The 18,888-nt window shown below is 25.5% G+C and overlaps 1 protein-coding gene across 1 annotated transcript in view; it reads right to left on the minus strand.

Annotated features, from left to right (window-relative positions):
* Positions 1 to 18,888, minus strand: part of LOC117171395 (cadherin-99C) — a 313,631-nt gene that overhangs the window by 4,478 nt on the left and 290,265 nt on the right. Inside the window, exon 20 of the mRNA XM_033358668.1 lies at positions 12,868 to 13,098. Coding sequence (XP_033214559.1) covers positions 12,868 to 13,098 — 231 coding nt within the window. The remainder of the gene's footprint in view (positions 1 to 12,867; positions 13,099 to 18,888) is intronic.

An 18,888-nucleotide genomic window follows, 5' to 3' on the forward strand; every position in this document is an offset into this window, starting at 1 on the left:
TTGAAAATTAAAATTCGAAAATTTTTTCTAAAGCCTCCAGGGGACTTCGTTTTCGCACGAAAAAATTTTATGTGCCCTTATTGCATCCGGATCCACAATTTAGTATATTTCAATTGATTTATTAATTAAACTAATTGAAATCAAGAATAAATCAAATTAATTAATTATTTATTTATTAAATCCTATTGAATACTTTAATTAATTAATCAAGCAAATAAATTTAATTTTTGTTTAACTACTTAAAACTCCCTTAACATCTGTAGCTGATTAGCTGAGTTTTATTTTGGTTTTAAGCGAATAAATAGTTTTACTTTCATTTTGTACGGTTTTTGGGAAATGCATATAGTGCCAAAAAAAATTTTTAAAAACGAATTTTTTAGGGATTTAATCAGTTATCGAAATTTTGTTATATTATTCCCTTACTTTTTTCTGAATAATTATTCGTTTTCCCTGACCGTTATTGATTTTCCTTAAAGGTATGACGACAAAATTACACAACAGCCATACAGAATTTTACCAGAGATAATCCACAAATTACGTAAGATTATATGGAAAAGATTTTTCTTCACATAAACACATCAAGTTTTCACTATGTACAAGAAAAATAAATTTTCAACCCAAGAAAAAGAATTTTCAACGAAATAATTGAATTAAAAAAAAAAAGTTAAATTTTCAACCAAGAAAGACCTCCTAGCCAATGAAAAAAACAATACATCCAAAATGCTGAATTTGTTAAATTTTAAAGCTAGAAATCAGAATTTGGTGCAAAACTTTTCAACCCACAAATATCAATTTTTTTTTTAAATGATTGGATTTTAAAAGCATAAAGAAGAGTTATCAAAAATTTAATGAATTGTCAACTAAAACAAACTATGAATTTTTAAATCTCTTGAAATTCTTATCAATCCCACAAAAAACGGATAAAATCCTGTGAAATATCTATTTCAAAACTCCTTAGAAAATAATAACATTTTTAAAATGCTCTAAAATTCCCCAAAATTACGTAGATAAAGTCCTGCCAAATCCCTTCAAATCTTTGATATTTTTTAATTCGTCAAAACCTTTTAAAATGTCCTAAAAGCTTTTAAAGTTCTTGAAATCTATGCAATTTCTTGAAATACACTAAAATACAGCAAAACACTTTAATTCTGGTGAAATTCTCTAAAATCCTGGAAAACTCCCTGATTTTCTTAAATCCCTTGAAATCTACCAAAATTCTTTATAGTCTTCAGAAATCCTTTAATTTCTTTTGAAATCCTGTAAATCCCTCAAAATATTTTTAAATTCCTTGAAATCAGTGAAACCTTTTCAATCTTGGGAAATCTCACGAAGTCATTTTAAATTACTTAGGAATTTTTAATCTATTGAAATTTTGTACAATCCTGAGAACTATAATTATAATTATTTTAATTAGAATTATAATTATAATTATAATTATTTTGTCTTTGAAATTTAAAAAATCCCTTAAACCTTTTAAAATCACTAAAAAGATTTTTAAATCCAGCACAACATCTCAAACTCGTGAATGTCATTCAAAATTTCCTTGAAATTTTTCAAATTCTTTAATACCATATTAAAATCCCCTGAAATGTTCGAAAATATAAATTTTAATGGAATCTTGCAAAGCATCTTAAAATCTTTCAAATCCCTTCAAAATGATTTAAAATTTTAAAAATTGTTAATGTCCTTAAAGATTTTATAAAATCACTTAGGTCCGTAGATAATTTATCTTGAAATTTCTTAATATCTATAATAATTTTTTCAAGCATTTCAGAAATTTTTTTAATCTCTTGAAATCTTTTGAAGTTTTGGTTTCTGAGATAGAAGATATGTTATTTTATTCAAGCAGCGAAAAACTTTGAATATATTTTTGAGCCTGTAAAATTATCAGTTTTTTCATGATAAATCCAATGGTGTTGGGCAGTTTTCTGGACCAAAATTGCAGTGTCCTTTTTGAATGATTATAAAAAAGTGTACATTTTTGTTAACACGAAAGCAAAAAAGATGTTTAAACTTCAACCTTTGACATCGGTGAGGGAATGCAAGATTTAATCCCTTTGAACTACATTTTTTTTAATGAACAAGAATTTCAAAATATTAGATTTTTGGACTACCCTAATGATTAATTAAAAAGATTAATCAATTATTACTTCAAAATTAAATAGTAATCCCGCCAGAATCTATTTTCTAGCGTTTTAGAACACTCTACATTTGATAAATAATGACATAATGGGTATTACGAAATTTCCGGAAACTCGAATTAACGTCAATTTAATTAATTAAGAGAAGAATGAATTCACACGATGAAAGTAGGCCATCATTGAAATTAGTACGAACTTTACCCAGCGATCATTCTAACTACAACGGGAGTCTCGAAACACGTAAAAGTAAATAATTACTTTAATAGCTAAGATAATACAAACTTATGCAAAACGACTGAACTCACCTTTTTAATAAAACAAAATAAACTTTATACTTCGGCTCTGTTACGTTTTAGAGTGTAAAAAGTCTTGACTTATTTTTTTTAATTACAACGAAAAATTACAAACAATCAAACTGATTACGTTACATAAAATTGAAATAAGAAACTGAGTACGTGACAGAATCTAAAGAAAATTAAAAATTTTGCTATAAATTATTTAGGGTTCCCGCCACAAATTCCAATTTTTGAATTTTGAAAACGGTTCTCCCTAAAATTATTTAATTTTATGATCAAATACGGCTGTAATCTCTTTATTCAAACAAATTGTTTAAAAATTCCTCTAAGCTCGCATTCGTTCCAAAAATAAAATTTCAAGTTTCTAATTTTTTCAAATTACATTGAGAAGTCCTAAATTTCACAAAACGAAATTCAAAGATATCACTGGAATTTCGGATATAATAATTTTTTATTTCATTACAATCAAAGGTCTGAAATCGACCCTAAACATTTCTTTTTCCTGAAATAATATGCATCTGACAATTTTTTCTAAACAGAATTTTCTACATTATAAACAAATTTGAAATATGTATACATTAGTTAACAAACTTGCACCTTTCTCCTCTAAATTATAGATAAACATATTTTTTTTAATGTTATACGAATTTTTAAACTATAAAAATGTGTGCTTTTGATGAATTTCGAAATTCAAGATTTTTTCCAACAACCGTTATGAATATTTTAAAATTATTTATTATAAATAATGTTCCCTTTATATTACAGATGAAAAAATGTGCGTATTATTCCAGAAAAAAATGCTCAGGTACCTTTTCAGATAATTAATTATAATGATATTAAAAAGTTTCGCATTCTGAGCCCGATACCTCGAAAAAAGTTTGTTTTCTTTGTAAAGTTAATGGAATATTCTTTAATAAGTTAGAAATGCTTTTGAGAGGTGAATACATTTTTTTGTCGTATGCAACCTAATTAAAAAAATGAATTCTTAGCTATGACAAAATGTAATCAATTTATTAAATGACTTCAGATTTATTTAGTAATTTTGTTTAAAAAATGTGAAGCTACAGAAAAATATAGTATCATTAGATTTTTAATTTAAAAACTTAAGCACAATAAATTTAATAATACTATGAAAGTGTTGAGGAATGCTCATTTTAGACGTTTTTAAAACGTGATTTTCGATCATTATTTCATATATATGCACATAATTAAAATTAAATTAATGCACATAAATGAGACACTTTTACATACTTTCACGCTTAGAAAATCCAATTTCTAACTAAAAATAACGTAATTTGCTACATTAATGTCACAATTAAGTTTAAGAATATTAAATTTTATTATAGTTACAGGCCTCGGACTCATTTGAGAAATGTAAAATAATGTTAATAGGAGCACAAATTTTGAAAAATAGTAGAAAAATAATGATGTCATATAATTTAAATAATAGAAATTCCTTATAATATCATGGAATTTCTTTTGAAATCCTATCAATCCCTTAAATATTGGCGAAATCCTTGAAAGCCCTTGAAATTTTATAAATGTCGTGCAAATTGTTTAAAATTTTATAATTTTTTTTTTCAATACACTCTATTCTTTAAAATCCTTTGAAATTTTTATATTACCTTAAATTCTTGTGAAATACCTATAGAATCTTTTGACAATCCGCATATCTCAAAATCTTTAATTTTTCAAAGATTCACTAAAAAATCTTTTAATATTTAAAATTCTCTGACCTCATACAATCCCATGAAATTCATACAAATGCCCAAGAGCCCTTACAATTTTATTTTATTCCATTTACTCTCTAGAGTCTTCTAGGAATTGCTTAAAATAGGCTCAAATAAATTGAAATCTTTTGATATATTTCATTCTATTTTTAAATTCCTTGACATCTTTTTGAATATTTTAAAATTTTTTGGAATCTTGTTGACTCTCGTACCATTTTTCAAATCCTTTGAAATCTATTAAAAATTTAAAAATATTCAGAGCCTTTAGAGATTTTATAAAATCACGAAGGTCTGATAAAATCAATACAAATCCATTGTTATATTTTAAAATCCCATTAATTATATAGACATTTGTAAAATCTCTCAAAATTTCATTAAATATTTTGAAATAATTGACAGCTTAATTTAATTTTAATATTCAAGGGATTTCAAATGACTTCTACTTATTTCAATGGCTTTTTAAGATTTCCAAAGGAAGGATTAAAAAAATTTTTAAGAGATTCTAACGAAACTTTAAAAAAAAATCAAATTACATGAAACCTCTAGGGGTTCCAAAAGGAAGATTTCAAGGGATTTTAAAGCATTAAAAAAAAGAGATTTGAGAAATTGTGAGGAATTTACCAGAATTCTGTAGTATTGCCAAAGATATCGATGGATTATTAAAGAAATTTGGAAAACAATTCAAATGAAATGTCAAAGGATTTTTCGCAATTCCAAAGGATTTTAACGTTTTATTTGTAGAGAACTTCAAAGAATACGTTTGATGAAATTTATGTTCACGGAATTTCAAATTATTTATATTTCATACTTATTATCATTGATTTTTACGATTCATAAGGAACTTTAGAGCATAAATTAAATTTTATTTCAAGGAACTTTTGCAGGTTTTAACCGTTTTAAGAGGACGTAAAATACCTTGAAATCGTTTGAAATTACATTTAATTTAAATTATTTTCCCAAATTCTTTAGAAATCTCTAGAAAGGTTTAGAAATATTGCATATATGTTTTAAATTTCTTACACTTTTTTAAATCTATATATTTTAAAATTCCATGAAATCCCCCGAAATTTTAAATCTCTTGAAACTCGATGAAATCCTTTAGAATTCGTTGAAATGTTTAAAAATTCCATGAAATAACTTATTAAACAATTTTTAATCCCTTAAAAATCCTTGCAATCCTTGGGGATTTAATAAAATCCTTTAACTTTTGAGAACTCCTTTGAAATACTTTAGAATTCAAATTAAAATTTATGCAAATTTTGGGAAATCCTAATAAATTATTTAAATCCCTTAAGATTTTTGAAATTTCTTGAAATTATTTTGAATGTCTTAAAATTCCTGAAAATATGAAAACATTAAAATAATCCAATAAAATAAGTAGAAGTATCGAAATTCCTTGAATACAAATTAAATTTAACGTATTCATCAAAACTCTATGAGAAAAATAAATGTGCAAATCTCTAGAAGATTTTAAAATTCCATTAAATAATAAGGAATCTCTTGTAGTTTTATTTTATTTATTTTTTAAAATTCTTTACAAATCCCTTCGAACCTTCAGAAATCCTCAAGAATTCTTCAAATCCCTTTAAAGTTTTGGAATCTCTTGAAATTCTTTGGAATCCCTTAAACTTCCCGGAAATATTTCAGTAATTAAATAATCCATTAAAATAAGTGACAATCATTTGAAATTTCTTGCATATAAATTAAATGATATTATATTCCCCTAAAAATAAAATTTTGAAATTCTAGAATTTTTTTAAATAATTAGAGAATCAATCAAATCCTTTCAGACAATACCTTAAAATCCTTAAAATCCTTAAAATCCTTAGAAATCCGGCAAAATTCTTAATATCCCTTGAAATTGTTTAAATCGCTTGAAATCCTTTGGTATGCCTTGAAATTTCCGAAAATATTTTAACATTAAAATAATCTACTAAATTAAGTAAAAATCATTCAGAATCCCTTGAAAATAAATTGAATAGAACGTATTCATTAAAGTCCTTGAAAAAAAATTATAAAATCCTTAGAAATATTTGAAATCCCTTGATTTCTTTGGAATCGCTAGGAATCCCTGTTAATTTCATTTGATTTGTTTTCCAAAATTAACTATAAATACCTGAAACTCTTAAAATTCTACAAAATTATTTGAAATCCCATAGAAATTTTTTAATATCTGAAAAACTTTAGAATTCCTTACAATCCGGAAGTAAAATTAACTTATCAAAAAAAAGTGTTAAGCTGTGAAATTGGTAATATAGTTGATAGGATTCACAAACTAGGCAAATTTTCAAATTATTTAAAATATAGTCTTGGAAGAAACATTACTGACAGTTCAATTAATAATTTTTTTATATCACAAGAATCCAGTCTATATAGACTAAAGTATGAACAAAGAGAAGTTCACATTAAAAAATTTGACTTACTTAAAAATCATTTTTTGAAGAATGAAAACAGTTATAGAGAATTAAGATTGAGTAACTATAATTTTATTGCAAACATTGAAGAATGTATAAAAAATGTTGAAGAAAATAAAAAAGTAAATGTTAGAAAAGTAGTTACAGAATTAATTTCAAATCACACTGAAATCAACAAATTTAATAACGATAATAAAGTTTTTGAAACAGTTAAAAAATATCAAAATGATCAAAAAGATTTAATTTTTGTAAAAGCAGATAAGGGAAATATTTCAGTAGCAGCTAATAGGAATGATTATAATGAAACAGTTGAAAATCTTTTTAAAAAAAATATTTCATATCAAAAAGTTAATATCAGTTTAGTTCCAACTATTGAAGGAAAATGCAATGATATTATATCTAGATGGGAAAATAAAAGATATATAAATGAGAATTTAGCTTATCAATTAAAAAATCATGGTAGTGTTGTTGCAAAGGCTTATGCCCTTCCTAAAGTTCATAAGCCTGACCTAAAATGGAGATTAATCGTGTCCTCCATTGGTTCACCTACTTATAATTTGGCAAAATTGTTAGCAAAAACTTTAAAACCTGTTTCTGGTACGACTCACTCCTTTATTAAAGATAGTTGGGATTTTAAAGAAAAAATCAAGAATATACAGGTACCTAGTACTCATTCATTAATTTCTTTAGATGTTATTTCTATGTTTGACAATATTCCATTAGATTTACTTTTAGATTGTATAAAAGAAAAGTTACAAATTTACAAAAATTTAACAAAAATGTCGAATTCTGAAATTTTAATAGCAGTCGAAACAGTTTTTAATAATACAGTTTTCTCTTTTAATCAAAAATTTTATAAACAGATATCAGGTTGTCCTATGGGATCTCCATTATCTCCCATTGCTTCCAATCTTGTTTTAGAAGATTTGGAGAATAGAGCATTAGCTAAATTGAGTTTTAAGCCACTTTTCTATAAAAGGTATGTGGATGACATCTTCAAAATAGGTCCTACTGATAAAATTCAAGAATTAATTAAAGCTTTCAATAGTATAGAAGATTCTTTACAATTTACATTTAAATTAGAAAACCATAGCACCTTAAATTATTTAGATATGTCAATTATAAGAACAGAAAATGGAGTTTTAATAACCAATTGGTACAAAAAACCTTCATGGTCAGGTCAATATTTAATTATAATTCACACCATCAATTTAATGAAAAAATTGGATTAATTAAAGGATTAATAGACAGATGCGTCAAACTGAGCGATGTCGAATTTAGGAAAGATAATTTAAATCAACTTAAAATCACATTACAGCAAAATAATTATCCATTACCCTTGATAGAAAGTGTTATTAAAGAAAGAATATCAGAAATTTACAATAGTTCTAGAAAACATAATAATTGGTTAGACAGTTATAAAAAACTGATCTTCGTGTTTCGTTACCATACGTACAAGGTCTTTCAGAAAGACTAAGAAATGCTTTAAAAAAATTTGATGTTAATGTTTATTTTAAAAATAACCATAATTTAGAAAATTGTTTTTTAAATAAAAAAGATTCTGAAAAAATTGAAAATTTATCAAATGTAGTTTACTTAATACCATGTAAAGGTTGCAATAAAATTTACATTGGTGAAACAGGTAGAAGGTTGAAAACAAGATTGGACAAACACAAAAGTGATTGTAGATTGGGAAATTTAAATACGGGTTTGTCACAACACTCATGGAATTTTGATCATTTATTTCATTTTGATTTTGATAATATAAAGATTTTAGCAAGAGAAAACAACACTTATAAGAGGAAAATTCTTGAATCCATTTTTATTAATAAATATAAAAACTTTTCTATAAATTTAAAAACAGAAGTACTTAATGTGACTCAAATTTACCATAGTATAATAAATTGAATTTTTTCAAATTCCTAATGCCTTTGGCGCGCTATTCTCATTGTAATTGATTGCGCCCTCTTATGGGAAAACATGTTACTATCATTTCTAGCATTACCTACGACTTATGTACTAGTCACAGTTAATCGATCGTTTTGACTACAGTGGTTCGCTCCAAAGTTCTTAACAATATGTAAAAATTTAACTATTAGGAACCTCTTTTCATTTTTGAGGTTTCCTAATTTCATGTTTACTTTAATGATTGTCTTTTCTAAGGTAATAAGATATTTTGTACTTAGATTTTTTATATGACATGTTGTTTTGTAACTTTTCAAAATAATTATTATAATGTATTTTTATTAGGTATAATTGCCTGATGATGAACAACAGATGTGGTCGAAACGTCGCACGTTTTTTGTATGTTTTTTTAACAATTAAAGAAATTTTTGACTCGGATTAATCCCTGTCTTTTATTTTTTTAATTTGATCGTAAGACCGAAATAAGTTGAACAACTTGTTCCTATTAAATCCGGAAGGGTTTGGAAAACTTAAAAAATTCTCTAAGATCGCTTGCAACGTTTTAAAGCTCCTCGAAATCCGTGGAATTGTGTTTAAATGTCTTTAAACCCGATGAAATACTTGAGAATTATTTCACGTGTTTATAAATTCCATAAAATCACTTATTTTCAACATGTCTTCAAAATCCTTAAATCCCAAAGTGCTCTCGAAATCCCTTGAATATAAATTTAACTGAACTTACTCATAAAAACAAAAATTCCCGAAAATCTGTGAAAATCTTTGAAATCTTCTAAAATACCTTGAAATATTTCCAAAATTAATTGACTCTTAAGATCCTTCGAAATCTTGAAAGACGCTAGGAATCCTTTAAAATTTTATTTCATTACATTCATCCTAAAAAATTATCTAGAAATCCGTTCAAATAATTGCAAATCCTTAATAATTCTTGTAATCCCTTAAAATTTTTCAAATCTCTTGAAATCCTTCTGCATGTATTCAATTTCCGAAAATATTTAAGATTATAATAATCCATTAAGGCCATCTGACGAGTGGGTCACCTGACCAGATTCCTACCTTTAAAACCTTTCAAATTAAACGTTTCTATTTCTCCAAAAATATAATGTTAATCCTTAGGAATCTTTGAAATAGTTGGAAATTCAATAAAATCCTTTCAATCTTGTGAAACTCTTATAAATATCCTAAAATACCTTGAAAAATTCTAAATCGCTAAGAATATTTTGAATTCTATAAAATGCTTTGAAATTTGTTGAATTTAAAGAAATCTCTTAATATCCTTTGGAATACCGAAAAATCACTTTAAAATATTTGCGTTTGATAACGTAAAAATGCATTCAAATAAGTAGAAATCATTTGATATCGCTTGAAAATAAATTATATTGAATTTATTTACCCATGTTGTCTGAAAAAGAAAACCATCTAAATCCCTAGAAATTATTTCAGACCATTGGAAATGCTAGAAAATTATTTGAAATTACCTAAAATGATTTAAACTTCCTCAAATGATTTTAATTCTCTTGAAATTCTTTTGAATTCGTTTAAATCTTTACTTTGGAAAAGGCGGTCGTTCGGCGAAGTATTTTATTTTTGAAATTTTGTAGTGGTACAACTGATGCAAGGGATCGAACTTTTTTCGAAGTAGAGTTTTATTTTTTTATTTAAGCTTCTAAAAAAAAACAATCTCTACTTCTGAAAAAATTCGATCACCTGTGTCAGTAGTACCACTAAACAATTTCGAGAATTAAATACGCCGCAGAACAAACGCCTTTTTCGAACAAGCGGCGAACCAACGCCTTCTTAAAGCGGATTCGGAATCAACAGCTTCTTCAAGCATACTTTGAACTTTAAGTAAATTAAGTGATTATTAATAATTTAATTTAATTCATTATTTATTCATTTATTTTTCATTTTTATTTAATTGTATTAATAATCATTTAATATTTATTAATTAATATATCATTATTATTAATTATTATTAATTTGAGTAATTAATTAAATTAATTTACTTTAAGTAAATTCGAAACGAACACCTATTTCCACGCTCTCTGTAAAAATCTTTCAAATCCCTAGAAATCTGTGAAATCCTTTAAAAATCTTGAAGATTTAATAAAGTAATTGATCTCTAAAATTCCTGCATATATCTTAAAATCCTTTACAATCTCTAAAATCGCTAAGAATCCCCTAAAATTTAATTTCATTTGTTTTCCACAGTTCTGTTAAAAACCCTTGAAATAATGTAAGATGTTAAAAATTATTTCAAATCACATAAAATTATTTACATTTATGAAATTTTTTCCCATCCCTGGAAATCTTTCAATTAGAAACATTACAAATAAAGTTTAAAAAATATAAATCATTAAAAGTCTTTTGAATAGAAATTAAATTGAATTTATTCATTAAAATTCTATGGAAAAAGGTTAAAACCCCAAGAAATTTCTGCAATCCCCTAGAATCTTTGCAAACGCTAGGAATCCCTTGCAATTTAATTTAATTTAATTTATTTTACCAAATTTGCTAGAAATGCCTTTAAATGTTTAGAAAGGCTTCTAAATTCATTGAAATCACTTACAATTTTTTTGATTTCTTAAAATCCTTTGAAATCCCTTGAATGCCTTCGAATGCCTTAAAATCTTTCCATTATTAAATGCATTTAAAAAAGTAGAAATCATTTGAAATCATTTGAAATCCCTGTAATATACATTTGATTAAACTTATTCATTAAAATTGTCTAAAAAAAACGTTCTAATCCTTATCACTCTTTGACATCCCTACAAATCCTTTGAAATCCTTGAAATCCTTTAAAACTCCAGCAAATGTTCCAAAATCTTTGAAATCCTCTATGAAATTCCTTGAAGTGTTCGGAATTCAATTCATCCTTTAAATTTCTCGAGATATTTAGAAATCTTACAAAATTCTTAGCATTTCTTAAAATTCTTGACTTCTCTTTAAATCCTTTGGCATGTCTTAAAATTTTCGAAAATATTTCAAGGTTATCCCACGGGAAATTTACCCCCTAAATTTTTGTTTGCGTGAAATGTTTTTCGTTTCGTTCTTTGTTGCAAAATTTCCGAGAAATAAATTTTAAAAAATTATCGTGTTAAAAAAAAGATCGTCTTAACTTTTTTGTAACTGAAAAAGTATTTGTCAAAAAAATTTCAAACATTTTATCTAATATGCGGCTGATCCCGAACTTCGAAATAAAGTATATTGAAAAATTGCTCCATTGAATTTTCATAAATACATTAGACCTTTTTATAAACAAATAGAGATTGCTGAAAGAAGGAACTAATTTTTTCACATTTTTTGTGGATTAATATTCCTAACACATTCAAAAATATACTGTAAAAATTGAAAAGTGGGGAAATAAACAGTTGTTGAATAATGAATTTTTTTACTGAAGCCGTTACACGCATCAAGTGTGCGTGCTACCGCGCGTGCCACGTTAAAAATTCATTAGTCAACAACTATTCATTTCTCCAGTTTAAAATTTTTACAGTATATTCTAGAATGTGTTAGGGATGTTAATACACACAAAAAGTAAACAAATTAGGTCATTTTTTTAGCAATCTCTATTTGTTTATAAAGATGCCTAATTTATTTATGAAAATTCAATGGAGCAATTTTTCAGTATACTTTATTTCAAATTTCGGGATAACCACTTATTAAATAAAATGTTTGAAATTTTGTGATAAATATTTTTTCAGTTTTAAAAAATTTACGACGATCACTTTTTTTAACACGATAATTTTCAAAAATTTATTTCTCGGAAATTTTGCATATCATATTGAAATAAAAAAATGCGTATCAAATATTTTTCAACAAAGAGCGAAAAAAAGATATTTTACTCAAAAAAAAGTTAGGGAGTAAATCTCCCGTGGAATAACCCTTAAACATTAGAATAAGTCGAAATTATTTTTAATTCTTTGGATATAAATCAAATTAAACGTATTTATTAAAGTTCTCTAAAAACAAAATGTTAAAACCCCTAGAGATTTTTGAAATCCCTTGAAATCTTTGGAATCACTAGGAATCCCTTGTAACTTAATTCAATTTTATTCATTTCAGAAATGATTGAAATCCTAGAATAAAATCTTAAATTCCCCTAAAACGGTAAAAAAATTCGTGAAATCCCTGGAAATATTTCTAAATAATTTAAAAACACTTAAAATCACTTATTTTTCAACTGTCTTTGGAATCCCTCAAAACCTAAAATTCTGTCTAAAAACCTTGAAATCTTCGTAAAGAGGAAATATCGTTTATGCAGAAAAGAGATAAAACTAAAGAGTAACTAGCTATTAAATCAAGTTCTAATTGTTCATTGAGGAGAAAAAATGAGGCAAAGTAAATAATGAAAAATTCTTACCTAGACCAAGATACGCAAATGTAAATTATTCCAGCGATTCCAAGCACGAGGATTACACAGGCAATAATTATGAGAGCGTAGGGGAAAACTTCGCCACTGAAAGCCACTGCAGTTTGTGTACGAACCGGTTCTGAAGGCATTACTGGTGCATGAATTTCGATAGCGGTTGCCCGAATCAAAGGTGACACGTCATAAGTAATGTTAGACATAGCGTGCTTCTCTAAAACTGAGCTGAAAATCGAAATTTGATTCTCAATTACGAAGACACGAAATAGGTACGTGGGCAATAGCAGTATGGTCTAACACAACATTTCTGCTTCCACTTCCACTTTGTTTTGCACAACTCTCTCTCTCCCTCCCTCCCTTTCTCTCTCTCTCTCTCTCCCGCTCAGTCTTTGCATAATTCATAATTATTTACCGGTTTGTGGTACTTAAATAAGAATCTTTTACGATTCCATAACTTGTTTTTATTTTCGACCCGAGCCATTTTTATGGCAAACAATCAAAGGAAAGATTTGTAGGTGATGCTTGAGAAGGATAAAACAAGTACATATTACGAACGAAAAGATAATGGCTCCGCTTTAGGAATAAGAGTAAAAGTTTTTAAAAATGTATGGCCATGTGCAAAAAATATAATAATTGATATTTTAAAATTAGATAGTAATTTTATATCAAAACAAGTTGAACATAACCCAAAGAAAAGTATTTTCAACAAAATCTAAGAAGATTAATTTTTTATCAGAAAAACGAATTTTTAACATACTACATAAATTTTTAAACAAATCGTTTATTTTTCAACTTAGAAAGGACAATTTTTCAAGCAAAAATGTATTAATTGATTTACTGAACAAAATAAGATTTTTATTTTTAATGAATAATAGTTAAATTCAACGATGAAAGATGAATTTTCAACAAAAATCGTTAAATCCTTTAATAAAAAAAGATTAATTTCGAACAAAATAGTTGAATTTCCAACCAAATAAATAAAATTTTTCAAAAATAGAAACAATTCTCAAAAATCTAATAGTTAAAATCTAAACAAAGAAAGATCAGAATTTTAAATTAAGAAAAACACTTAAATTCTACCAAAAAAAGATAAATTCTCTAAAACATAATAGTCAATTTTCAAAACATGATTTTAATTTTATATCAATATAAGTCGAATTCATTCTCAAAAAAACGTATTTTTAATAAAATAGTTGAATACTTGATCAAAAAATGTTAAATCGTGGCCAAATAGTTAAATTTTTAACACAGAAAATTAATTTTTTATCAAAAAAACGAATTGCTAACACAAAATACGAAAAAATGTAATATATTATTTTTCGATCAATGAACAACTATACTTTCAAACGAAAAAGTAGTTCAATTTAACTAACAAAGACGAAAATAAAAATAATAATAATAAGTATAAAAAAGGTGATAGTTAAAATTAAAAAAAAGGTTTAAATTTTAAACGAAAACAGTTGAAACCTATTAAAAAAAGACGAAATTTCAACAAAATACATGAATCTTCAACCTAATAGTTTAATTTTTAAACAAGAAAAAATTATCCATTTTTAAGAATAATGTAAAAGTTCATATTTAAACAAAAATCATTTTAATATTAATAAAAAACAGTTGCATTCTATAAAAAAGGTCGAATTTTCAAGAAAGAGGATAAACCTTTAACCAAAAAGAAATTTTTTTAACCGATTATTTAGATTTTTTAGTAAAAATAATAAATTTGCAACTGAAAATAATAATTTTCTACCCAAAAAGAAAAAATTTCAAAGTTAATTTTCAATCAATTTTAAACCATAAAACAATAATTAAAAAATGTAATAGTTAATAATGAAACCGAAAAAGATTTAAATTTTTAATCCAAAACAGTTAAATTCTGTCGAAAAAAACGAGTTTAGCAAAGTTAACCAAAAAAAGTCATTTGTAACTAAATAGTTGAAATTTCAACCATGATAAATAATTATCTACCAAAAAAGACCAATTTTTCTCCAAATAGATGTTTTAATGCAAAAAAAAATATTTGAAACCATTATTTTTCTCAGTTCATTTGTTGTTAACATTATATAATAATAATTTTCCTCAGTTTCATCAAAAAATGATTTTTAAATGTTTTTTTAACCAAGAGGGATGGCAAATTTAAAAAACACAACAATTTTAATGAAATTCTAACCTTTTTTTTAAGTCGCTGCATGGAAACTTTGAGAATTTATTTCTAAAAATTTCATCATAAAAAATGGAAAATTCATCATTTATTTAATTCTTTTTTTTTTAATTTTTATATTTTTCGTCTATCAAATTTTTTTCTAGAACCAATAACAACTGCGTTAAAAATTCTTGATAACAGTGAGCCATAGTTGACTGCGCAGAGTATATTACGAGATAAAAACTGCAAAAATTTTATTGAAAAATATCAAAAAATACATCTACCAAATGTTGCTATTCCTTTAGCTTTTGGGGTAAAAAAACATGAATAAAAAATTGCTTTCAAACAACAATGCAAAAATTTACGTTTAGATCATTATTTTCCATTTTGCAAAATACTCAATATTATCAATTACTGAGTTGAAAAATCTAGAAAAAAGTGCCCACAAAAATTTAATTATTACTATTTTTACAAATATTGAAAAATTTAATCAATCCTTTCGCAGCCAAAAAACTAATACAAAAACTACAAAATAACTGAAAATAAACCAAATCTATAGAATGACAACAGTTGCCTTTGAAATAGAACGCCTCACCTTTTAATAGAAAATATAAAATTTAAGGTTCGAAAACCCATGTTTAAATAGCCATTTGGTCTGCGAAAATTGAAAACTGTCTTCTACTCGGAAATCTCGTCAGTCGACTTTCACGTTTATACTCGCGTTTACGTCGTAGTTTCTCCTTTAAGAAACTAAAAAAAAACCTTGACACGAGAAACGTTAATAAACTAAGAGATTTACATAAACGAACATGAGTCTTTCTAAATAGGTTATTTGACAAAAAGAGACCAAAAGTTATGTTTTGCGAAAAAATACCAATTTTGTTATTTTATTTTTATAAGAAAAGACAAAAACAATATTCACAGCTCACAATGCCCTCAAAAAGGAGGAAACAGGGTGATTTTGAGCAGAAATAAGAGAACAAATTTTTAAAAATAATATTCCGATAGGTAAAATGTTGAATTCAAAATGAAACGCTTTACATTCCTAAAATTTAAGTTGAAATATATTGAATTTTCAAAAAAAGAGTTAAATTTTCTACCAAAAGAGATACATTTTCAACAAAAAAGTTCATTTTTCAAGCTGACAAGTTGATTTCTTTAGAAAACAGTGGATTTTTTAACCTCACAAGGATAATTTTCAAAAACAAAAAAAAATTTATTACCAAAAAAGAGTGTATTTCTAACAAAAAAAAATGAATTTTTAGTCCAAAGGGGTGAATTTTCCATTAAAAAAAAAAACAGATTTTCAACAAAATAGTTAATTTTTGAAGCTACAAAGGTTTCTACCAAGGAAGATCGCACTACTACCAAAAGAGATGAATTTTCAATAAAAAGAACGAATTTTCTATAAAAAAAAGACGAGTTTTCAATAACATGATTAAATTTGTAACAATATAGTTGAATTTTTAATTGAATAAATCAACTTTTAACCTACAGAGGTAAATTTTCAAACAGAAATGATTAAGCTTTAACCCAAAACAGTTTCATTTTCAAACAGATCGCTGAATTCTTAAGCCAAGAAGCCGATTTTTTAAAAACGAATGTTCAATGAAACAGTTGAATTTTTAACAAAATAATTAAATCTTTAAAAAATAATGACCTTTTCAACAAAAAAATTGAATTTTCAAATTAAATCTCAGTACGAACGGAATCATTCTACACGCATTAATACACAAATTTTATCAGTTTTAATAATTTTCAATAAACTTTTTTTTAAGTAGGTAACACCATAATGCACAATTTGTACTGGTAATTAAAAAGGATTTAATGAAAGTTACAGAGGAAATAGGGAGTGATTTCCTACGAAAATAGGATAATAATAGCGAAATAAATGTTTTTAAATCAAATGAATGTAAATAGTAAAATTTTTAAACGAAAAAAAATACATTTTCAAGCCATAAAGGCGAATGTTTAACAAGAAATTAATTTTTATCTAAACTGTTGCATAAACGAAGGAAGGTGAGCTTAAATATCAAAAATAAAATTTAAATGCAATAGGATGAATTAAAAAAAATTATAATTCTACCAAAATTATTTTAATTATGAAACCTAAAAGGCCAATTTTTTGAAAGACTTGTGAATTTTTAACATCCAAAAATTGAATTGTCAATAAAAAATGTTAATTTTCCTTTTTTTCATTCCAGAAAAGATAAATTTGCTACCAAAATAAAAATTTTCAACCACTTTCATTAAACTAGAATTTTTTTTGACAAGATAGTTGAATTCTTTACTGAAAAAATAATTTATTTACCAAAAATGAGACGGTCAAATTTTCAGTTGTAAAAATTAATTGTTAATAAAAAAAAGAATTTTCAATATAAAAAAGAATTTTAAAACAGTTTAATTTAACAAAAAAGACGTTTGTTTAACCAAATAGTTGGATCCCTAACCAAAAAGATCAATTTCAAGCAAAAAATATTGACTTTTTTAAACAGAAAGGCAAATTTTTAATAAAATACATGAATTTTCTTCTTTAAATTAAGTAGTTCTTAGAACGACTTTTGGTTAAAAATTTTGTCATTTGGTTTTGATAAAAATGCGTCTTTTTGGGTTACAAAATCAACTGTTTGATTGAAAATTTCGTTTTTGTTGCAAATTCAGTAATACGGTTGACATTTTTTCCTTTTTTGACTGAAGTACGTTGCTTAGTTGAAAATCATTCTTGTGAAAAATTCATTTCTTTGGGAAGAAATTTTTTTCTGTTATCAAAAATGCAACTGGTTAGTTGTAAATTTAATTATTTTTATAAAAGTTCAACAATTTTGTTAAAAATGTATCCTTTTTGGTATAAAATTCAATTTTTTTAAAAAATCCTACTATTTCGTTGCATTTTTAACTACTTCGTCAAATCTTGAATTTCTTGGTTGGAAATTATTCTTTTTAGCTAAAAATGTGCCTTTTTTAGTTGACTTTTCAGCTACTTAGCCTAAAGTTTAACTACTTGTTTGAAATATAATTTGTTGGTTAAAGATTCATGAATTTGGATAAAAATGTATATCCTTGGTTACAAATTTAACTACATATTTTGTTAAAAATTAATTCTCTTTTTGTTTGAACTCAACTGTCATTGATTTAATATCAAAGTATTTTTTGATTTAATCATTAACTATTACTTTTTTGGTGGAGAATTTTTTTTAAAGCTTCAACTACTTGGTTGAAAGTTGAAAGACCTTGTTAAAAATTAAAGCTTTTAGATAAAGATTCATCTTTTTGGTTGAAAATGTAATTATTTATTAAAAATTCCTTTTTTTTTTTGTTTAATATTAACTTTTTACGTGCACGTTTAACTGTTTCAGTTTCGGCAGAAACTTGATATTTTGTACTTGAAAAATCGCCCTTGGAATTTAAATACTCATCTCTTTTGGTCGAAATTTAATCTTTTTGGTTTAAAAACACAACTCTTTGATTAAAATAAATCGGTTTTTGTTGAGGATTTTACTATTTTGTTTAAAATGTTGTTCTTTTTATCGTTGAAAGTTAATTTTTTAACAGAGAATTCAGCTGTTCGATTCTTGGTTGAAAAATAGTCTATTTTAGTTGAAAATTCAACTCTTTGGTGTCTAGTCCGAAATTTGAAACATTTTAAACCCTTCATTTGGTCTCAAAATCTGTGAAATTTTGTATTTTGGATGAAATATTATCCTGAGAAAGTATTAAAAATAGACGACACGCACCTACGAATAAAAGGTTTTTTTTTAATATAAGTCGTTCAAATATCTTCCTCCTACCCCTCCATTGAGTTTTCAATTTACTCCTTCCCTCGCCTCCTTCACCCCTCATCACGTCTCAAGTTTCATCTCGCATCAACCAGTACC

Source organism: Belonocnema kinseyi, chromosome 4, assembly GCF_010883055.1.
Source record: "Belonocnema kinseyi isolate 2016_QV_RU_SX_M_011 chromosome 4, B_treatae_v1, whole genome shotgun sequence".
Lineage (NCBI taxonomy): Eukaryota > Metazoa > Arthropoda > Insecta > Hymenoptera > Cynipidae > Belonocnema > Belonocnema kinseyi.